This window comes from Ochotona princeps, chromosome 29, assembly GCF_030435755.1.
Source record: "Ochotona princeps isolate mOchPri1 chromosome 29, mOchPri1.hap1, whole genome shotgun sequence".
Lineage (NCBI taxonomy): Eukaryota > Metazoa > Chordata > Mammalia > Lagomorpha > Ochotonidae > Ochotona > Ochotona princeps.
Window position 1 is genome coordinate 11,564,068 of NC_080860.1, and position 22,898 is coordinate 11,586,965.

The window sequence follows — 22,898 nt, forward strand, 5'->3', positions numbered from 1 at the left end:
AGCCAGCCCTGCCAGCAAGGCAATGGAATGAAAGTCCATGCACAGGGGTCGTGAGAGGGCAGGGCTATTCCTTGAGCATCTCCTATGCACCAAGCACTTTCTCATTCAGTCTTCACAGCAGTCTCAGGCCCGTAGGCCCACTTTACAGATGGAAAGAGCCATTTGGCCTGGCCCCAGTAACACAGCTGACGGGTAGAAGGAGCAGCATGCCACTCCAGAGCATGGATGCCTGGAAGGGGTATGCCTCTGGAAGGCCTGCAGTGCCCTCCTCCACTTCCACCCGTGCTCCCCACCCAAAGGCTGCTGTTGGCTTTTTCTCATCCTGGCCTAGCTGCAGAAATGTCCAGCACATGTGTCATCCCCACGGAGTGCCATGGAGACATTTCAAGCCAAGGGAGTGTGCTTTTAAAAATTATTTATTTTTATTAGAAGGATTGACAGAGAGAAGGAAAGACTGAGAGAAAGATCTTGCATCGCTGGTTCACTTCCCAAGTGGCCACAACAGCCAGAGCTGAGCCTATCCAAAGCCAGGAGACAGGAGCCAGGAGTTTCTTTAGGTCTCCCACATTGGTACAGGATCCCAAGGCTTTGGGCTGTCCTCTACTACTTTCCCAGGCCATAAGCAGGGAGCTGGATGGAAAGTGGAGCAGCTGCAACATAAACCTGTGCCTCTATGGGATGCTGGTGCTTGTAAGGGGATGACTAGCATGTTGGGCCAATCCACGAGCCCCCAAGAGAGCACTCTTCCTCAAGTGTTGGCAGGACCATGAATCTTCAGGGAAGCATGCTGTCCAGATTCTTAAGGTTGGCATTCCAGGTTCCCGGCAATCTGGCTCCGTGCCCCTTTGCTCAGCTGTGTCCCTGTGATGCCCCCAGCTCCTCATTTGCCTTCCTCCCTGTGACCTGCCCTCCACAGGTGTTCTACCTTCGTTCTGAGAACCCTGACTTCTCCTCCCTGGGGAAGCCCTCTAGGATATCCCCCCCAAACCCCACCCAAGAGGGTAAACCAGAGTCTAGGGACTTAGGGTTCATCTCTGGGCACATGTCTGTGGTCATTGACATCGGCTTCTGTGGCCAGAATGATGCACAGTCAGAAACTGAGGCTCTGGTGTCAGGTGCTCCTGGATTGGCATCCCAGCTGCCACTTACCAGCTTGGGGCCTGGAAGAAATGGCTTCACCTCTTCATCATAGTGTGGGAGTACTTACATATGAATAGAACATTTTCTGTCCCGTAACACCAATACTCAGGAAACATACATTGCTCTTACGTGCTTATATATACCAGGGCCTTCCAAAAGTTCACAGAAGATAGACTTGAAAGCGAAGTTGTTTGGGATTTAGACAAATTTTTGAGATCCATGTGTATGTGAGGTTTTTCTAAGGTTTGTGAGAAAATGTGCACTATGGAAAAAAATCTATGTCCATCTATCAACATTACCTGTCACCAAAGCCCACTTGCCTTTTGGTTCGATTTACCACAGACTCTGAAGTGACCAGAGACAAGTGAGACAGGACGTGTCGTTGTTGACGTAGTAGAGTAGCTGTTCACAATGCTTTCTGCCTCAGCTAACTCTGAATTCTCTCAAGCTGGGGGATTTTGAATTATTCCTGCATCCCAAGCACTCTCACAGGAGGCGATCAGTGTATTTAAAAACTGGATGAATGAAAGAATGGATCAATGCCCAGATGAGGGAGCGCTGTGTGCATGGATGGATGGATGGATGCATGGGCGGGCGGGCTGTAACACTTCCAGAGGATGGGTGGCTGGACGGAGAGATTAATGAATAGAATAATGATGAGCGGGTGGATGAGTAGATGGACAGATTAATGAATAGAGTAATGATGAATCGATGGATGGCTTAATGAATAGGTAGGTAGGCAGACTGATGGGTGGATGGTTTGATTATACTAATGGATGTACCTATGTTGTATTTACTTACTTAGGTTCCTAGGTGAGAGGCTGGTGCACAGAGGGTGTTCAGTACACAGCTCCTGAGTGAGTGGGTGGTAGAGTCTGCTCTGAACCATGCTGCTGGCTGGCTTGGGAGGGTCTATCACCATTCAGATCTTCCAGGGGCCGAGTCCCATTGCATTGGCTGAGAGTGTCCCAGGCCCCCTGCTGGTGGGTGCATGAAACAGCATCACCCAAATGGAGTTTATTTTCTTCTAATTTACATCCTGCTTCCGACGATTCTGAATATTTACTCATAAAACAGTGGTTATCAAACCTTTGTACTCAGCGCTATCATTGGAGGACACCTTGTTACATTTGCAGCTTCCCCTCCTCAACCACAGATTCTTGGCGTTACCTGGTTGCCAGAAGGTTCTGAGACATAAGCCCCTCAGACAGCACTCGGAGGGTTCTCTGCTGGCAATCCAGAGCTGTAGGGTCTATCTCTGAATTTTTTTTTTAATATTTATTATTTTTATTGCAAAGTCAGATATATAGAGAGGATGAGAGACAGAGAGGGAGATCTTCTGTCTGTTGATTCTCTCACCAAGCAACCACAACAGCCAGAGCTGCGCTGATCCAAAGCCAGGAGCCCAGACCTCTTCCAGGTCTCTCACATGGGTATAGTGTCCCAAGGCTTTGGACCATTCTTGACTGCTTTCCCAGGCCACAAGCAGGGAGATGGATGGGAAGAAGGACTGCTAGGATTAGAACCGGTCCCCATATGGGATCCCGGCATGTGCAAGGCGAGGACTTTAACCACTAGGCTACTGCACTGGGCCCTATCTCTGCATTCTTAAGTGATGTCTGGACCACATGGGAAACGGGCAGAGTCAAAAAGGCAGTACCGAAGAACCAAGGTCCAAGCACTCACCAGCAATTGTCACCTTGGTTTTCTTCTCTGTGAAACAGAGAAGTAGCTGCCTCCCATAGGAATGCTGGGAAAAATAAATGAGATAATACACAAAGGGAACATGACAGACACACAGCAAATGCTGAATGAGTGAATGAGCTGCTACATAACCCTTCTCCCCTTCTTTCCTGGATAGCAGACAGAGGCCATGGGTTTGATGTCTGCGGATTCTACCACTTGCAGATTGAAAATAATAGAGAAAAGTTAGGTCTGCAGTCTGCCACACAGACCCCTTTCCTTGCCATCATTAGCAATACAGTGCAATGAGTATTTACGATGCTGTCATTAGTTCTCAGAAGTATTCTAGAGGCGATTTCAGATATTCGGGAGGATACATCCTGGTCATGTGCCGATACTGTGTTGCACAGAAGGGACTCAAGAATACATGAATTATGGTGTCCACGGTGCTTGCCCAAGATGAAGTCAGTCCCCAAATTAGGGTCTACTAGAATGCAAGCCCTGTGGGTTGCCATATCTGGAAGATTCAGGTCCAGGCTTCCAACCAGCCCTGCTTGTGTGGTGCTTTCAGCCCTTGTGGCTTCTCACTGTCTCAGGAACTGCATGATCCTATTTGAAGACACTTGTGAACCCTCTGCGTACGGGGCCGGGGCCCTCTAATACCTGGGTCTGTGCTGTTTTGCAGGTGGCAGCCCTATACCTTGACACTTGACCGGATGGAGGCCTGCCAACGTGTGCTCCCAACAGATGGACACCCGAACATGGTCCCCAGCCAGGAAAGAGGCCACGATCAAGGGCCTCAATGAAGTAATCCAGGTCCAACAGCCCCAAGGAGCTGAAGAAGGGTGAGACACAAGCTGCAGTTGCTTTGGACCCTCTGAGTCCTCCTCTAGTCCCTAATTGTTGAGGTTCTTTGCAGCTCTCCCAAGGGAAGAACATGTAGGAAAATGGGGCCAGCTCCTGGGGGCCCTGAGCCTCAGAACCCCGTTGTTGACCCAAAGAAGCTCACTTTGACTTTGTTAGGCTCTCGCCTCCTTTCCCTTGCCTCCCGCTACACCCCGGCCGTGCCATCCCACTCTGCTCTTATCAGTCGTCTTTGCAGAAGGATTAAGACCAAGGATCTCTGGGAATCCTGTCTGTAAGAGAAGCCTCACTCCTGAACTCCATGCCAAGCCCCCAGCGAGCCAGGCCGGAATGATCCCACTATGGCCAAGCTCTGGTTCAAATTTCAGCGGTACTTCCGCCGGAAACCCTTGCGCTTCTTTACCTTCTTGGCGCTGTACCTGACAGCAGGAAGTCTCGTATTTCTTCATTCCGGCTTTGTGGGCCAGCCTGCTGTCTCCCAGAACCAAGCCAGCTCCGCTGCAGCAGGCCCGGCCGAGGGTGCCGAGCTGCCCTTCCTGGGTGACCTGCACCTGGGCAGGGGCTTCCGGGACACAGGCGAAGCCTCAAGCATCGCCCGCAGGTACGGGCCCTGGTTCAAGGGCAAAGAAGGGAGTGAGAGAGCCAAGCCAAGCGACTACGGCGGAGCCTGGACCCGTGCCCTCAAGGGTAGGGTCGCCCGGGAGAAGGAAGAGGAACGAGGTAAGGAGGGGTGAGGAACCCACAAGGAAGGGACTGGTGGGAAGGGAATGGGTGGGCTGGGAAGCAACTGTCATGACGTTAGAGCTGTTGATGTCTAATAGGTCTCATGGTTATCCCCATTCCACGTAAGAGTAAACTGAAACCCAGAAAAGTTAAGCAGCTTTCCTAAAATTGCACAGCTTGTCAGCAAACAAGTTTTGATTTGAACCTCAGCTCTGAGCTCAAAGCAGTCCTTTGAAGTTCTTGTTCAATGCAGATAACAACCACCAACATTTATTGTGCACTTACTATTCCCTCTGTTCTGTTCTAAGCCTTACGTTTGCTGAAGCTTCCCCCTCCACCTTCTCCAGGGACTAAGCCACACCCCACCCCAGCCATTCCCAACTCCAGATGGTTGTTAGAGAGCCCCGCCAGTCTCCGGGGTCTACACCTTAGTGCATGCTTAGAACAGTTTCCAGACTCCCCTTCCTGGTTACGTGCTTGGCCTGGTAACACTGCCACTCCCCTTCCTCATTTTCCTCACACTGCGCATTGAGCACACCAAGCCTGTTCCTGCAGATGTATGTATTCAGCCCCTTCGATCTGGGATGCTCCTCACCTAGGTCTGTGCGTAGCTCCCTTCATGTCTTCCTTTGTGTGCCCAGGCAAACATACACGCTGTCCCCAAACATCCTAACTCAAGGGTTTCCACTTCCCAGTCACAGCCCCATTCCCCAGTTTGGTTTACACCCCAGCACTCGGTGCTTTGGCTTTGCCTCTTGTTTCTGAATGGTAATCGCCTATTCTGGGGTTAAGGTCCTTCCTATTCTTGGTCACGCCCCTGTCACATGAAACTGGAGAAAATAGATCCACTCGGTGACACTTGGAAATGTGGGGTCTCCAGGAAGACAATATGCAACAACCCCCATCCTTGATTGTGAGGATTCAGTACAGTGAGCTCTCACCTTTCCCCTTATCCTTGTCGCCTCCCCACCCCTCAGGTTCAGGTTCAACCAAACACTGACCTAAGAAAACATGTACAGACTTATTCTCATGTCAGCACTGCTTAATCCAGACCGTGTACACTGTGTTTGGTATCACCAGCAATCTGGAGGTGACAGAAAATGATGCCAGACTATGTGTGGGCTAAGTGTAGACATGGTGCCATTTTATAGCAAGGACTCGAGTGTCCACAGACTTTGGTACCTGCCAGCCCCCCATGGGTATGGATGCTTGTATTGCTTACTCATGATTTCCATTCTTCAGCAGCTGCCGGCCACCATCTGTCCTATTGGTTTTTCCATGTCATCTGGATGAAATGATGTCTATGTAGTGCTTATCACATCTTGTAGCTCACGACCGACCGTGAGTCAGTAGGCAATTGCTGTTACTACTGGAAACCAGTATCTGTTCAATGATCATTATGAGCTACATCATACTGCAAAGTGTTTCATTGCTGTATTTAAATATCGTAGCTCCATAATTGGAGATGACTGTTGTCCCATGTCACAGATGGTAAAACTGAGACAGAGAAATCATTCATTCTGTTGTATAGGCAGCTAGTACAGGGACTGAATCTAGAATGGGGCCTGTTTAACTCCATAGGTTGATTTTTCACATCATGCTAAATGCCACCCCCAAAACACACACACACACAGAGCCATCTTACATAGTTTATGAAATTTATACAATGCGAAGAGAGCAAGAAGATGAAACAGTGTAACACAGGCCCAGGACTCTCAGCAGGCAGCCTTTGGAATCAGGCAGTGTTATTAAGAAAACACAAATCCAGCCTGTCCTTGATTAACTTATTCAGAGTTCAGCAAGGAAAGACGACATATTAGATTAACACTAATAAAAACGAGACGCTTCTCTGACCTGATGCTAAACACATTCAGTTTTCTCTGAAGCCGGTGGCGAGGGCTCTGCTGGGTGCAGTGATGCAGGACCTGAGCTGTGGAGAAATCACCACCTGTCTCCAGCCAGGAAGGGAGGGGCGGGGAGGAGCTGGGCCTGGGCTGGGCCTGGACTGGGCCTGGGCTGAGCTGGACTGGGCCTGGGCTGAGCTGGGCCTGGACTGGGCTGGGCTGAGCCTTGGCTGAGCTGGGCCTGGGCTGGGCTGGGCTGAGCTGGGCCTGGGCTGAGCCTTGGCTGAGCCTGGGCTGGGCTGAGCTGGGCCTGGACTGGGCTGGGCTGAGCCTTGGCTGAGCTGAACCTTGGCTGAGCTGGGCTGGGCTGAGCCTTGGCTGAGCCTGGGCTGGGCTGGGCTGGGCCTGGAATGAGCTGGGCTGAGCCTGGGCTGGGCTGGGCTGGGCTGGGCTGAGCTGAGCTGGGCTGAGCCTGGGCTGGGCTGGGCTGGGCCTGGGCTGGGCTGAGCTGGGCCCGGGCTGAGCCTTGGCTGAGCTGAACCTTGGCTGGGCTGGGCTGGGCTGAGCTGGGCTGGGCTGTGCTGTGTTGGAAATCTGGGTTCTTGGATGTAGCAGGTATCGACAATGTGGAGTCACCTCACAGCCCTGAGGGAGCCTATGCTTGCAGTAGCCACATCACTGGTTTGAATCCCAGGTCTGCAACCTGTTGGCTGTGCAGCCTTGGGCAGGTCACTCCACCTGTCTTAAGCCTCAGTTTCCTCCAGTGAAGGAGGAAACTTAACTCTGAAGGTCGTTGGGATAATCAAATAAGATACACAGAAGGTATGCTCTCAACATCATGTACTCCTCCTGGTAATCCAGGGAGGTAGACAGTTGTTTAATTAACCACATCTCCTAAGGAGCAAACTCAGGCACAGAGAGCTTAAGGAACTTGCCCAAGATTAATCAGCTGAGGAGGAGGAGTAACTGAGTATTTGAGTCTTGCACTACTTTGTTTCTCCTGCACAGAAAGAGTTTGCTATAGCCTGGCATACAGTAGGTGCTTAATAACATGCCACTGATGTCCATTACGATGGGGGTGTTGCAGGAGCACACGGAGGTCATGTGACTTGCCCAGTAAAGGGCAGAGCCAGGAACCAAACCTGGTTTGATTCCAGTGCCTGTGCTGTTTCTGCCCGAGCAGGTCTGCATAAGCTACACACCTGAGCAGGAAGTTTCACCCCTCACACAAGGAAACAAGGAAACCCAGACAGTGCCAGGGAGGTCATCCCAAGGAGCCGCCCAGCAGGTGGGAAATCCCTCGTAGGAGAATCAGTCTCTTAATTTTTGTTTCATTTGCAAGGTAGAAGCAACATAGAAAGGGAGTGAGAGAGGGATCTTCCATTTGAAGATTCACTTCCCAAATGCCTGCAATAGCCAAGACCAAGCCAGTTCAAAGCCAGGAGCCAGATTCTCCCACGTGGGTGGGAAGGAGCCACGTACTCAGGCCATCCGCTGCTGTCTGTCCTGGCACAGCAGCAGGAAGCTTGATCAGGAGTGGAGCCGCTGAGGTTTGAAGCTGCCACTCTGATGTGAGATAGGGGCATCCCAAGCAACGACTTCATTGCCACCCCAGACACCTGCCTCTGATTCATAATTGCTTGATCCTCCAGTCTGCGAGAGGCCCACTACTAAGCTCAGTGCATAGACGGAACTCCATCACAACCTTAACGTACCCCTTGTCTTCGGTTCCTGGGACTGTGATAACTGAATTCTCCAAGCTGATGGATTGAACGACAGTTATCTGCCCCTCACAGCGCTGCAGGTCAGAGGTCAAGCAGCTGCCAGGGCTGTGTTGAGGAAGGCTGCTTTCCAGGCTCCTGTACTGCCTTCTGCTCCAGCCTCTGCCTCTGTTTTCATGTGGCAGTCTCAATGCATCCCTTTCCGTGATCATCTTCTCACAAGGACCCCAGGAATATTGGATTGGGATCTGCTTTTCTCCAGGTTGACTCAATAGCAGAATTCCACCTGCAGGACCTCCGTTCCTAAGGAAGGCACCCCTGTGATCCCCCTGGGGGCTTAGAATACCAGCATGTCTGTTTTTAGGGAAAGGGAAGACAAAATCCAACCCAGAACACCCCTTAGCAAAATATCTACTCCCTCCCCCACTTCAGAAGAGAGGACCATACCTTCGAAAGCCTGAGTCATCTTCCAGGGCTCCTGCAGGGTCCTGTGTGGGATTTGAACCCAGACTCGACCAGAATGTGCAGCGGGAGGCCTTTTGCTGTGAATTGGTTCACAGACAACAGATAAGAGGCATACGAATGAGTTCGTGTTGAGCCACCCTCTCAGCAAATTGCCTCAGATAACAACATTTCATCAGAAGATTAGTTGGAACAAAAGAAAAAGGCAAAGGGAAGTTGTGGGGAATAAAAAAGGGAGAAACGCCACTTGAGGGCTGTGGCAGTGAGATGAATGGTCCAGCCCCGCGGTGTGCCTTCTCAGCGATCTTGGGACAGCGCAGAGACCAGCCGATAGATGGTGCGAACGTGGCCACTGATCCACCCCCAAAGGGCCTGCGATTTCGTTCCAATTCCACATACCTCAACCACCTGTTGGTTTTCTCAGAAAGATTGACACTGATGCAGGCGTCATGGCTCTGGGCTTCCAGAATCTCATCCTGAGACCCAGCAGAGGCAGGTGTCTTTGTCCCAGCTTTAACCTATAAAGAGTGGGTCCTGTGTCCTCTCCTGGACCCAGGACCTGTGGTTGGTGGGCTGCATCCTCAGACTGGTTCTGCCATGGCCAGTGTGGCACCTGTGATCAGGAAAGGTAAGCTCTGATAATAGAAGAGAAAGACAAGAGCATTTGGAAGGGAAGCAGTACCCAAGGCTGTCCACTCCTTCAAAATGGACATGTAGCTGCACCTGCACATAAGCCGTAAAGTTCACCTTAATGCGTCCTTGGTGTTCAACCCTTTATGGAGCTACTGAGCTGGAATCAGCCTGAAGTCCCTGCCAGCAGGTCCCATGAAGGTGTGAACAGCATCCACTCCCTGTGTCAAGGCGCTGGGATCCTGTCTGTGACCAGAAGGGTATACTTAACTAGCAATGGGTCTCAGGTAGACCACCTCTCCTTTCTGGCCTTCTGATTAGTCACCTAAAGATACTTGCTGCCAAGATCCTGTTATTCAAGAAGCAGGTGGTTCAGAACACTGGCTCTGGGACCAGGCTGCACAAGTACAAGCTGTGTTACCTTGAGCATACAACTCCACCTCTCTAGGCCTCCGTTTCATCTTCTGTAAAGACAGGGAATTGTACTGTTAGAGGGTCATCATAAAGATTCATTGAGTGAGTGGTGTGTAAGGCAGTTAGCAGGTGCATGTATGGATAACACTTCTAGGAACATATAAACCATCAACTGTTATGTTGCAGTGGAAGAGTTACTACTTACCCTAAAAAACAGGAAAGTATTCATGCTTTCAGAAATGAAAGTTGTAGTTTATAACTGGATGGTGGTTTTTCATCATTGAAATTCGTCCTTGGGTTGGGAGCATTCACCCTGACCCTCACCAGGGGCCAACGGTAAAGCACAGTACACAGGCCTGTCAACAGCCAGTTTCTTGTTCCTCTCACCCGAGTTGCAACACACCTCAACAGCAACACAGAGGCAGCCATTCTGTCTAGACCTACCTCGCTGGGATGCAGCCCCACTACAGGAAGACGCAGGACTCTAAGAGATTCGCTGGGTGGAACTCCCTAGGCAGGAAGGAACCCAGGTGTAATAAGGACCAGGACCTTGAGACATCTGAAGTGCAGTTCACTTTCCAAGGAAAAAGAAGTATTTGGAGGCTGCTTGTGAAAGTGGAGACTGTAGCACACGGCAAGCCCGCCAGAGCCCTCCTGTTGTGGCCTCACCCTCGAGATGATGCGGGGCATGTTGCCTGTGGCCACAAGAATGGCTTGGGCCTATGTTCCCAGGTGTCCAGCTGCCAGTTGGGGAGCCCAGGGACTTGGCTGGGCTCTTGTCCCTAGAAGGGCCCCTCCTCCCTGGTTGGCATCCATTTTTCTGATTATAGTCCAGACTGCCCAGACACCTGATGTTCAGTCTTTCTTGTTCCTACTCAGTGAAAGGAACTGGTACCAAAAGATGGACAAGGCCACACAGCCAAGGGCATCTGCACTGCCCTCCCTTAACCCTTTCAGCTCTGTCCCTAGCCACACCTGACTTTTCTGCTTTTTCTCCCAAAGCCAAGTACATCGGCTGCTACCTGGATGACACCCAGAGTCGGGCCCTACGAGGCGTGTCCTTTTTTGACTACAAAAAGATGACTGTCTTCCGTTGCCAGGACAACTGTGCTGAACGGTAGGCCCTCAATGTCTCAGACCCCTTCCCCTTCAGATTCCTTGCTGTGGGTGGGGATGTGTAGGGAAGTGAGTATATGGCCATAAGAAAGGGGTGACTGGAGGGTGTGTGTGTGTGTGTGTGTGTGTGTGTGTGTGTGTGTGTGTAGGCAACTATAAGCTCACATGAGGCTCACACAGTGTCTGTGCAAAGGGAGGGTTGAGTATTGGGGCATCCAGTGGGATCTTGGCATAGAAACACTTGTTTTCTCTCACTTGTTCCTTTCAACAATGTTGGCCAGTGTAAGATAGCTTTCTGGAAATTTAGAATATGCACTGGGAGGGACTTGACTTTCCAAGTATGGGCAGGTCCCCAAAGAGCTAGTGAGAAGGAACAAGGTTGAACTGACCTGCCCTTCCCTTTGTGCCCACCTCCTGTGACTTCCTGCTGGCAGCAGATAAGGAAACCAGGCCAATGGAACCATACAGGTATGGGGGAGTCATGAATGTGGAGGGAAGGATGCCCATTTGTGCCCTCTGCACGTTAATGCCTAAGGAGCCCTCAAGGTTAGGGTGAACGTGTCAAGGACTCTGAGGGCACAGGGGCTGAGCAGGGCTTATCCGGGCACTCCCTCTGTACCCCTTACCCAGAACCCCAGAACCAGAGCCAGCCACACCCTTCCCATTGTTTAGAGACTGGGGTCCGCTGAGAGTCCTTTTAAGGGAAGGATTCCTCGGCTGGGAAAAAATAACAGCAAGCCTTGCAGTGCCTGGATTTTTTTTTTTTTTTTCACTTTAGGGGAAGGAATTTTTACTTGGCTGGATCTGTGTACTCAGTCTTGCCATTTTCCAGAGCAGAAGGAGAGCCCTGCAGTTCCCCTCACGGGGCATGGTGGCATCATTCCTAGTCCAGATTTTCCAGAGAAAAGAGCTGGGCCCTGGAGGGACAAAAGTCTCAAGTCTCCAGACAGGGAGCAGCAGCATGGTGGGGCAGTGGGGGTGTTGGCTGGGAAATGGGACCTAGGGCAGTGACAAACGTGTGATGGAGGTGTGAGCGGGTGTGAGCACAGGCCTGGTGTGTCTGTGGGAGGTGTGGAAGGCACAGCTGACCTCAGGCAGGTGTGAGTGCGTGTGAGCTCAGGCCTGGTGTGTGTGTGGGAGGTGTGGAAGGCACAGCTGACCTCAGGCAGGTGTGAGTGCGTGTGAGCTCAGGCCTGGTGTGTCTGTGGGAGGTGTGGAAGGCACAGTTGACCTCAGGCAGGTGTGAGTGGGTGTGAGCTCAGGCCTGGTGTGTCTGTGGGAGGTGTGGAAGGCACAGCTGACCTCAGGCAGGTGTGAGTGCGTGTGAGCACAGGCCTGGTGTGTGTGTGGGAGGTGTGGAAGGCACAGCTGACCTCAGGCAGGTGTGAGTGGGTGTGAGCACAGGCCTGGTGTGTGTGTGGGAGGTGTGGAAGGCACAGCTGACCTCAGGCAGGTGTGAGTGGGTGTGAGCTCAGGCCTGGTGTGTCTGTGGGAGGTGTGGAAGGCACAGCTGACCTCAGGCAGGTGTGAGTGGGTGTGAGCACAGGCCTGGTGTGTCTGTGGGAGGTGTGGAAGGCACAGCTGACCTCAGGCAGGTGTGAGTGGGTGTGAGCACAGGCCTGGTGTGTGTGTGGGAGGTGTGGAAGGCACAGCTGACCTCAGGCAGGTGTGAGTGGGTGTGAGCACAGGCCTGGTGTGTGTGTGGGAGGTGTGGAAGGCACAGCTGACCTCAGGCAGGTGTGAGTGGGTGTGAGCACAGGCCTGGTGTGTGTGTGGGAGGTGTGGAAGGCACAGCTGACCTCAGGCAGGTGTGAGTGGGTGTGAGCTCAGGCCTGGTGTGTCTGTGGGAGGTGTGGAAGGCACAGTTGACCTCAGGCAGGTGTGAGTGGGTGTGAGCTCAGGCCTGGTGTGTCTGTGGGAGGTGTGGAAGGCACAGCTGACCTCAGGCAGGTGTGAGTGGGTGTGAGCTCAGGCCTGGTGTGTCTGTGGGAGGTGTGGAAGGCACAGCTGACCTCAGGCAGGTGTGAGTGCGTGTGAGCTCAGGCCTGGTGTGTCTGTGTGGGAGGTGTGGAAGGCACAGTTGACCTCAGGCAGGTGTGAGTGGGTGTGAGCACAGGCCTGGTGTGTCTGTGTGGGAGGTGTGGAAGGCACAGCTGACCTCAGGCAGGTGTGAGTGGGTGTGAGCACAGGCCTGGTGTGTCTGTGGGAGGTGTGGAAGGCACAGTTGACCTCAGGGAGGTGTGAGTGGGTGTGAGCACAGGCCTGGTGTGTCTGTGTGGGAGGTGTGGAAGGCACAGCTGACCTCAGGGAGGTGTGAGTGCGTGTGAGCTCAGGCCTGGTGTGTCTGTGTGGGAGGTGTGGAAGGCACAGCTGACCTCCAGTGGAGCTGAAGACAGCTGGGTGTTCCTGCCATTCCCTGCGTCTCCCTGACCCCATGGTCCACCCTAAGTTCCTTCTTGGTTCTCCTGCCTTCCCACCAAATCTAACACTTCTGCCTCTCTGACTCCTCCCTGTGCCCGCCCCCCAGTTCTCCATGAGTGTCCGCTGTGCCCTTCTAGGATCTTCTCATCTCCTAGGGGTTTCCCTGTCTCCTGAGGGTCCCTGTCTCTACTTGAGTGGGTCTCCTGTCCCCTGAGATGCTCCCCCTTCCCTCTCCTCCCATCTTCCACCTGCCTGTCCCTGGTCTCCAAGGCTGACGCCTCCTCCTCCCCCAGGGGTTACCTGTACGCCGGACTGGAGTTTGGCGCCGAATGCTACTGCGGCCACAAGATCCAGGCGGCGAACTTGAGTGAGGCAGAATGTGACATGGAGTGCAAGGGTGAGCGGGGCAGCGTGTGCGGTGGCGCCAACCGCCTCTCCGTCTACCGGCTGCAGCTGGCCCAGGAGTCAGCCCGCAGGTGTACGTGAGTCAGCCCCGCCCCCTCTCTGCTGCTGTTCCTCCCTCAGCTGCAAGGCTCACCCACCCTCCCAGCAAGCAGCCCCCCAACCTACCCCCCACCCCCTGGCCACCACAGCCTAGTCCTACACTGTTTTCCACAAACTATAAACGTTGCCATGTGGCCTCCCTCTCCCTGCTTCCTGTCAGTACTCTTCCGTCTCCGCGCTCTGCCATGCTGTCAGGCTGGGCTGGAGCGTGAGCTTGTCGCGGCTGGTCTCCCCAGTGCACCCTGTTTTACAGATGAGGAAACTTGCACACGGTGGAGAATTTAAACCAACTCCAGGGCCTTTTCACGTGTTTTCTTGTTTGTTTTGTTTTTAGGATTTATTTTATTTTAAAGATTTATTTTACTTATTTTAAATATTTATTTTATTTTAAGGATTTATTTTTATTGAAAAGTCAGACATACAGAGAGGAGGAGAAACAGAAAGGAAGATCTTCTGTCCGCTGATTAACTCCCCAAGTGACCGCAATGGCCAGAGATGCACTGATCCAAAGTCAAGAGTCTGGAGCTTTTTCCGGGTCTCCCACACGGGTGCAGGGTCTGGGCCGTCCTCGACTGCTTTCCCAGGCCACAGGCAGGGAGCTGGATGGGAAGCAGGACCACTGGGGTTAGAGCCAGCACCCATATGGGATCTCAGTGCATGCAAGGCAAGGACTTTAGTTGCTAGGCTACCGCGCCAGGCCAGGTGTCATGAGTTTTTAACATGGTGACAGCTCTGTCATCCTCATAACCTATCTCTTTTGTCCCAGTGTTCATGTTACTTAAATGGCAACCCTTGGACCATCCAAAGAGATGGCCTTAAAAGAGGAAAAGCTGCTTCTGAGACGACCTTGTGTGTGAGACTAGTATAGATAACAAGGAGAGGGGTGTGTGTGTGATCCAGACACTGGCCAGGCCTCTTCAAAGTTCAGGGTCAGGCCGGTTAGGTGATGCAAGTTGTCTGTCTGTCTTCTCTTTGTTTGTTTGTTTGTTTCTCTTTCTTTCCCTCCCTCCTTTTCTCTCTTTCTTCCTCCCAATCTCCCTCTCTCAGCATGCATGCATGCATTGTTGTGATCACCTGGTATCCTAACACTTTCCTGGACTATCAGCCAAATTGTACAAGCTTCAGTACGCAGAGATCACTAGAATCTGTCACAGTAGGGTGTGTTTTGTCCTTGTGACAGTTGGCAGGGGGAGACCTGGGCAGTTGCTGTGGGCAGTTCCCTAGCCTGCCAGGGCACATTTCTACACTTCTCAGCTTCTCCGCCTCTGTGATGGCCGAGTTATCCTGGGTACCGCCATCTGCAAACTGCCCTTTTGTGTGGTCCCCAGAGGAGGAATGCATTCATTCCTGCTGACAGTGGAGTTCACAGTTATCCAAGCCCATCCTGGGCCTTCTGCGTCATCACCGTACAAGGTCTGAAGTTGGGACACTTTGAGCTGCAGACTGTGTAAGAACATCCCAACCTTGTTCACCTCAAGACTACTGTGGTTGAGGCTAGCGTAGAAGCAGCTTGGGTAAGCAGACAGATGGGTGACAGTATGTCAGACCAGGTTTCCTAGTGGGCCACCAGTTGGCAACATGCTGTACAGAGAGCCCTGGGAGCATCATGGGAACCAGAGCACTCAGTGAGCACCTGTGTGGACTGAGTGTGGAGAGGTGCAGACCCCTAAGAGCTCATCATCCAGCCTGACCCCTGATTGACCCTCCTCCCCATCCTGGCCTGATTCCCGACTCTAAGAGATATGGAACTGCCAGTGTTTTTGTCCTGACTCAAGGACCCCTTAGCTTCCCATGCATATACTTCATACATAAGCAGCTATGCTTCCCATATATATTGCATACCCAGATAAATCAGAAAGGGATACCCTCCGTGTCAGTGGAGGGTATATTACACCAAGCAGGGAAATGAGCAAATGCTCCAGGAAACAGATCTGGGAGAAACCAGACTCCCTTTGTGGAGTCATTAGTTGGAATGAACACTGTGTCCTAATTGGGTTATCCTGAGCTGCGGCACTGGACTCTTAATGACTGGGAAGATCTGAGGAAGGAACCTCATTATGTCCTGAGCTACCAGGCGGGGGGTGTGTGTTGGGAGGAGGAGGGGGTCACCTTTTCCTGGGAAATAGTATATTGTTTCTGGGGTGAAGGGGATCTTCCTACTTGGGAACCAGGAGCATGGAAAGCTTTGGCAGAGGAACTTGTAGGCAGACACCCTGCTCCTCTGCCTGGACTCACAGACACATGGACTCTTTGCCCTTGTTACAAAATATTCAGAAAATGGAGTTCCTTTTTGATGGGATCATTACATGTTGCATAGCTAAATGTGTCAGCATGTGAAGCTCTCCTCCCAGGGGAGAGACCTGCTGGTGATTAAAGAACACAATGTTTTTTATCAGACCCTGTAAGGAATTCCATCTGCCTGACGACCCCGTCAGGCTTTCAGGCACCTGCGCTGCACTGGGAGCTCCACAGACTGGCCCTGGGGAGAGGGGTGAGACCTGGGTGTCTGTCCATGGTGCTGACCATCTTGTGGCAAACCTGTCCCTCCAAGGACTACACGATTGTCTTTTCTGCTTGTATGGCTGTTAGTTCTGGCAGTTATTATTTTTTTTCTGAATTTCTAGAAAGTCAGAAGGAGAATTCTGTAGAGTGTGTGTGCCTCCTGCTCAGACTCCGCTGCAACAGTTTCGGTGAACAGATCCTCTGGAGTTGAGGAACGTGACATCTTGGGTGGGGGACATCTAGTTCCTTCTTTGCCAAGCCCCGGAGGCCCCTACCCTCTCCTTGATGGAGAAGTGTGTGGGAGTCCTCAGCTTTATCGTTCACACGGGGCCCCTGTGTAGGGCAGGAAGCAACAGAAACTGTAGTCCTGTACAAAGGTAAAGGAAAGTTGATTTTTCTCTTCTTCCACATTAAGCAAAATCTAGGAAGTCGGGGAAACCTGACCAGTGATGTAGGTTTGGGAATCAGGCAGGCCTTGTTCCTATCCCAGCTCTGTCCCTGCCTGCTGTGTTGCTTTAGGCCATACATGAGTTCTCTGTGAGCCTAGATTGAGCCCCAAAGGAAGGGGTCTCGACACAGTGTGTCTAGGCACAGTGTCTGTGTGTGACAGAGTAGCCATGAGGCCTCACCTCTTCCTAAGCAAGGCTTCCCAATTCACCATGAGAAACACCCAATTCCAGCCATTTGAATTTCTAACAGCCTGCAGGAGCTTTTGGTCAGGTCTAAAAATAGCTGGTTTGAATTCCCCCTGGACAGTTAGGCCCTTTGTGCCGTCCAATCTCTCTCTGATTATCAGTAGCTAGGTAGCTGTGAGCAGCTCGCAGCTCACTGCCATTCTTCCTCGCCAGCATCTTTAACACTGTAGAGCCTGGCCTAATTACCCAGGGGGTGGTGGCCTCTTTCAAACCATGGAGAACTCTTCCACGCCTGCCTCTAAGCTGATGCCTGGTGACACTTGCCTCATTTTTTCCCCTGTAAAGCCCCAGAACAAAGAGCCAACAGGACTTCAGAGACACTCACAGCTGGTTCCAGGCTATTCGTCGTCTGCCCCCAGCCAAGGGAGGTGATGAATGGCTTCTCTTGCTAATAAAAGGCCCAAGCTGCTGCGGTCATGCACCGTCCCAGCGGGCCTGGCAGCAAGGAACTGACACTGTCCGAATATGGGACATGGACTTTTGTAATCCTTGGGCTCCTACTGAGGGGACCCCAGAAGGCTCCCAGGAAATTCAGGTGGCTGGCTTATGGGGAGGGGTCTCCGAAACCCCCAACCCACACGCCATGTTAGAATCAGGCAGGCCTCCTGCAGAACTGCAGAGAGGTGCGGAACTGGAATGTGATGTCAGACAAGATTAAGGTCAAACCCCAGCTCTGCTCCCCACCCACTGTGTGACCTGGAAAAGCAGTGACATCTTGCTCAGTCTCAGCAACTCAGCCTGCAACCCGGGATGCTGGCATTGTCAAGTTCATAGGCGGTTGTAACGCACACAGCACGTGTGACTGGGAGTCCACTGCTGGTGTGGTTGGCTTTGTTGGGATGATTTAGTAAGGGCTGGTCGTGGAGCAGCTGTCACTCAGGGTGACTGCTGTTGCATGACCTCAGGCAAGGCCGGGCACTCAGAATAAGAGCTATGAAACACAGGGCTTTCCAGGTGAATTCAGAATGCTTTCAAATATTTATACACAGAGAAAGGGGAGACAGAGAAAGCTCTTCCTTCTGCTGGTTCACTCCCCAAATGGCCACAAAAGCTGGAGCTGTGCCAGACCAAAACTAGGAGCCCAGAGTTTCTTCCAAGGTCTCCCACCTGAGTGCAGTGCTCAAAGTATTTGGACAGTCTTCTGCTACTTTCCCAGGCACAACAGCAGGGAGCTGAATTTGGAAGTGGAGCAGCCAGGGCTCAAACCAATGCCCATATGGGATGCTGGCACTGCAGTTAGAAGGTCAACATGCTATATCCCAGCACCAGCCCCCAGAAAACATTTTAAAATGTTTTTATTTGAAAGGTATAAAAACAGAGAGATCTGTTTGTTGATTTGCTCCCCCAAATGTCTGTACCAACCAGAGCCAGGCCGTGCTGAATCCAGGAGCCCAGAACTACATCCAGGTCTCTCTTCTTGGTGACAAGAACCTGAGCATCCAGGCCGTGCTCTGTTCCTCCTAACATGTGTGCTGGCATGGTGCTGAGGCGGAAGCAAAGGAGCTGGGACTTGAACCTGGTCCCCCAGCATGTGATAGGCACCGTCAGGAGGCCACCTCGTCCCTGTACCACACGCTCACCCCACACCAGGATGCTCTGAGTTCCCCTGGATGCAAATGCGAGCCTTGGTTGGCTTGACAGGTGACTCCAGAATGTAGCAATAGGGGAGTAACAGAAGACAAGGCCAGGGATGTCTCTGTCTGGAATCTAGAAGTTGGTGTAGAATGGGCTTCAGAAGTGTCTTGGCTGTGAGGCAGGAAGCTGCCAGATCTATTCTCCACCTCTCACCCATCATTGGCTGAGGATGACTCCTGGGAAAATGAACTCCCTGGTAGGTTTAACCTGTAGCCCTCACAAGTCATAAGGCACAGAGTCGGGGTCACTATCCTAGTGGGAGAGACTGACAGGGTCTGCAGCACAGGTTCTAACTACCTTTCACACACCCAGCACGGGGGGCGGGGGGTACAACAGGAAATGGCACTGACAGAGCACTTATGGTAAGGCTCGCTGTTACGTGTGCCGTTGTGTGAACCTCCACCTAGCTGTGCTGGGTGTATGGAAAACTGGGGCTCTGTCAAGGACACACACCTAAGGGAGTTGCAGAGCCAGGTCTGTGGAACTTACAGCCTGGGCACCACAGACAAGCAGGCATCTTTCCACTGCTGTAGAAATCCCCAATTCTGTGCACCATGAGAGAGTGCCAGGAAGGCTGAGTGGCCCACTGGCCCCGTGGCTTTCCTTTTCAGAGATGAGTGACCCCTGGTTCAGACGGGAGAAATGGAAAAGGCAGCGAGGTTTTAAAAAAATATTTTTAGCTATTTGTTTTGTTTATCTGAACGGCAGAGAGAGAAAAACAGGGAGAATGTTCACATTTGCTAACTTCCAAATGCTTGTGGAAGCTGGGGTCAGGCAAGGCTGACGCCAGGAGCCAGGAACGCCGTCCAGGTTTCCCATAAGAGTGGCAGGGACACAAGGACACGTGTTGCCTCCTGAGATGCTTGCTGCGTTAGAGGAAGCTGGAGCTGCACGTAGAGCTGGGACTTGAACTCTGAATGTAGGATATCAACATCCTGAGCAACATCTCAACCACTGGGCCGAGTCCCCCTCCTTACGCCCACCTCCAGAAGCAGGGAGATTAGAGTCTTGGCCACTGTGTGTGTGCTCAGTGTTCAGATCAGCAAGAGACCGTGGGGAGCCAGAGAAAGAGAGATGCCCTCCAGGACACCCACAGACCCCAGGGCATGGCTCTAAACCACTCCCCTCACCTGCTGGCAAGTTTTCCAGCCTTTCCACCACCACCCCACCCCCAGGTCCTCAGGAAGCCCTCTCTGATTTCTAATGGAAAACAGCAGCAGCTACAAAATGGGAGCTGTGTTGAGGCAGTGGGTTAGGCCACCGCCTGCATTGCTAGTGTTCCATCTGAGGGCCAGCTTCCATCCTGGCTACTGCACCTCTGATCCAGCTTTCTGCTAATACGACTGAGAAGGCAGGGGGATTGGGAGTAAGCGGTAGGGCCCCTGTCACCCACATGGGAGACCCAGCTGGAGTGCTGGGCTCCGGGCCTCAGCCCGGTTCAACTCCATCTATTGTGGCCATTTGGAGGAGTGAGTAGTAGGAGCAGGATTGTTCTCCATCTCTCTCTCTCTCTAACTCTGCCTTTCAGATAAAACTATAAAAAAAAAAAAGCAGCAATAACAAAAGATAGGATTTGGGATGTTTTCAGCATAAAGAAATGTTACATGTTTGAAGAACTAAATATAGTTATCCTTCATTTATATGTGTGCTGAAAGATCACACAGCACCTCCTAAGTATGTCCGATTTTATGTCTGTGAAATTTTAAATTTCTTCTTAATTAAAAGAAAGGTAAAAAGCAGGCCAGGCCAGACTGTAGGAAAATCTTCTCTCTGGAAGATTCACTGCTCCTGGAATTGACTTCCCAAACTGTCAGGCTCTTCCCCAGCCCACCCCAGCACACTGTGTGACTGAAGACAGGCAGGCGGTGGGCTTGTCCCATCTGCCTGCAGCCCTCCAAGGCCTCTGCAAACCTTGCCTCGTTTGATATTCAGGACATTCAGGGGAGCCCTGCTCGCTAGCAGGGAGAGTCAGGCGCTCATTAGCAGACACTTAAATGTCAAAGGGAGACCAATCTCTGCAGAGCTCAGTCTACGAAATATCCCTCCTCCCCCACCCTTGCCACATAGCCACCTGATGCCCAGGCAGGCTGCAGGAAGTCCTGTGGGCAGAGACGTGCCAGGGTCCAGGCTCCCCTGCCCTCCCCTCTCCTTTTCACTCTGTGGACAGCTAGCAAGGAGACAGACCCTTGATGGCCCCTGGCTGGGAGCCCACAGCATACAAGGCTTGTTCCTGCCCTCCTCTGACTGTCCATGCCCCCACTGTGGTGACATTCGTGTCTCCTCACCATTAGTCGTCATTTCGGAGCCTGCTGGGCCAGGGAAGAACGGTGACCCTCTGGTGTGTCCCCAGGAGGACGAGTTCTGCTGAGGCACTGGGTCAGGGCTGGGTCTCCGGAGGTACACATGAATGTGGCCCTTCCAGGAGCCTGGGCCCAGAGCTGGGTACCCAAATGGGGCACAAGCGAGAGGGCAGAGCCAGTGTGACCAGGGACGTCCAGGTACAAAACACAAGAGCTTATGGGATCCTGAGAGATACCCTGGTGTCTTCAGTTGCTCAAAGTCATGTCTGCAAGAGGAGGTAAAGGTGGCCCCTCACAGCAGGAGCCCCCACAGGAGCCCCCACAGGAGACCCCACAGGAGACCCTACAGGAGACCCCACAGGAGCCCCCACAGGAGACCCCACAGGCCACTGTGAGCACCCTTAGGCTCTCACACGGCCACTGTCAGAGGCCCACATGCCAGCACAGAGACTCCTACAGGAGACCTGCTGGGCACCAGGTGCAGGGGTGCTGTTGGTACCCAGGGAGAGACTTCATCTGCATGGCTCCAGTGTAGGCTCCCATCCCTCCTGTGACTCACTCCTTCTCTTCATGTGGCGCATTTCCACTCGCGTTGAAGAAATAAACATTTTGTTCCCGATTAGGTGCTGGATGATTGTTGGGAAATGCCAAAGCCCTGGTGTCACTGAGCCAGTTGGGAGGGAGCTTAACTGATGCTCAGCCTGGCCCTCGGCCAGGAGAGAGGAGTCCTCCTCTCAGCTAGCTGGTTGCTAGGCAATCCCAAGTGCCCTGGGGTGACTGTCTCCACATGCACGCACGCACACACCCTGTGTACTCACCTCTGAGAGGCCCGATGCGCAGCCACACAGTCACATACACAGTCAGACACCACGGCCACAGTCAGATCCTGCTGTTGTTGCACAGTCAGGCAGGCAGACATGCACCTGCCCCAGAGTCTGTGTGCCCCGCCAACGACCTGGCCCACAGGATCTCCATGGCTCTGTCAGAGTTTGTGCACAGTCTGCGATGTGACCCATAAGCACAGCCCTGATGCACACACTGTCACTCGGCCTGACACACACATCCAGTGTTATACCCTACACCCTCAGTGCACAGCTGCCCTCTGGTCAGCCCCTGCTACCCCACCATTGCACAATGGAGACACACATCCCCACATGTGCCCAACCCTCCACCTCCCCTTTTGGCTTGACTTTGACTTCTGCTTGGTCCTGAATGGGGACTCCAAGACTCCCTGAGCCAGCCCTGAAGGGGCCTTCCCTGTCTCCAGCCCTCCGCATTGCTGCCCGTGATGAACCCAGGGGATCTTGGGACAGTGTGTGTGGCAGAGGCCCCGGAGACTCAGGGAATGCTCACAGAGAGTCTGACCTTGGTGTCCAGTGCCCTGGGAGTGACAGCCCTGACTTGCTGAATGAATTGTGTAGCCTAGAGCAGGATGAGTGCTGAGGGCAGGGGGAGGGAGGACAATGTCGCAGTGTCTTGAAATGCTAGGCAGGACCTGCCTTGTAGACTGCTGGAGCAGGTGCACAGACTTGGAGTTGAGACACTCCTGGGATGGTCCTATCCTGCCTCCCCCACATGGCCCCCTGGGGCCAAGCCTCTCTCTTTACCCTTCTGTATACTAGGGAGAATGGGATTTTCCTGGTCGGGGTCAGGAGAGTTCCATTAGCTAAGATGTATCAAGCATACCAGATGCCTGGCACATGGAGAGAACTTGACCATATCATCAACAAAGGGAAAGCTCTTGGGCGGATTTAGATCCGGGGTCTCACCTGGTAGGTGACCTGTGTCACCTTACCTGCTGGGCTTCGGCTCTCCAGATCTCGAGTTTCCTCGCCTGTAAACATGGGTGACTCCCCAGCCCAGCTCCTGGCATTTAGCCTGGGATCAACACAGGCAACACCAACACGCTGACATAAGCATCTATTCCTGGTAACAGGATTAGCTTGGTGATTATTGGGAAGAAGCCTGGTCTTAGGAGACTGAAAAAGCTGGCTTTGATCTTACTCTGTCATGTGATGGCTCTGTGACCCTGGAAACCAGCAGGCCTCCTTGAGCCTCAGTTTTCTCATCTGTAAAATGGAGCTAGCCACAGCACCTACCATGCCTGACTCCTAGAAAGACTAAGATGGGTTCCCACGTGCCTAGCATGGGGCCTGGCATTGTCCTCGGCAGGGGGCCAGTGGAATCCAGACGGGAGACAAGCACCATTGTTTCTCAGAATGAGGCCAGCATGTCGGTGCCCCA

The 22,898-nt window shown here is 52.6% G+C and overlaps 3 protein-coding genes across 3 annotated transcripts in view; 2 read left to right on the top strand and 1 right to left on the bottom strand.

The window, feature by feature from the left end:
* Window positions 1–3,729, top strand: part of LOC131478310 (uncharacterized) — a 68,033-nt gene extending 64,304 nt beyond the window's left edge. The window contains exon 3 of the mRNA XM_058657005.1: window positions 3,509–3,729. Within this exon, the coding sequence (XP_058512988.1) occupies window positions 3,509–3,629 (121 nt within the window). The 3' untranslated portion in view covers window positions 3,630–3,729. The remainder of the gene's footprint in view (window positions 1–3,508) is intronic.
* Window positions 1–22,898, bottom strand: part of CMKLR1 (chemerin chemokine-like receptor 1) — a 718,021-nt gene that overhangs the window by 508,634 nt on the left and 186,489 nt on the right. The gene's annotated exons all lie outside the window — the stretch shown is intronic.
* The window catches only part of WSCD2 (WSC domain containing 2), a 36,175-nt gene continuing 17,149 nt past the window's right edge, over window positions 3,873–22,898 (top strand). The window contains exons 1-3 of the mRNA XM_004591905.2: window positions 3,873–4,407; window positions 10,484–10,598; window positions 13,312–13,496. Of these exons, the coding sequence (XP_004591962.2) occupies window positions 4,029–4,407; window positions 10,484–10,598; window positions 13,312–13,496 (679 nt within the window). The 5' untranslated portion in view covers window positions 3,873–4,028. The remainder of the gene's footprint in view (window positions 4,408–10,483; window positions 10,599–13,311; window positions 13,497–22,898) is intronic.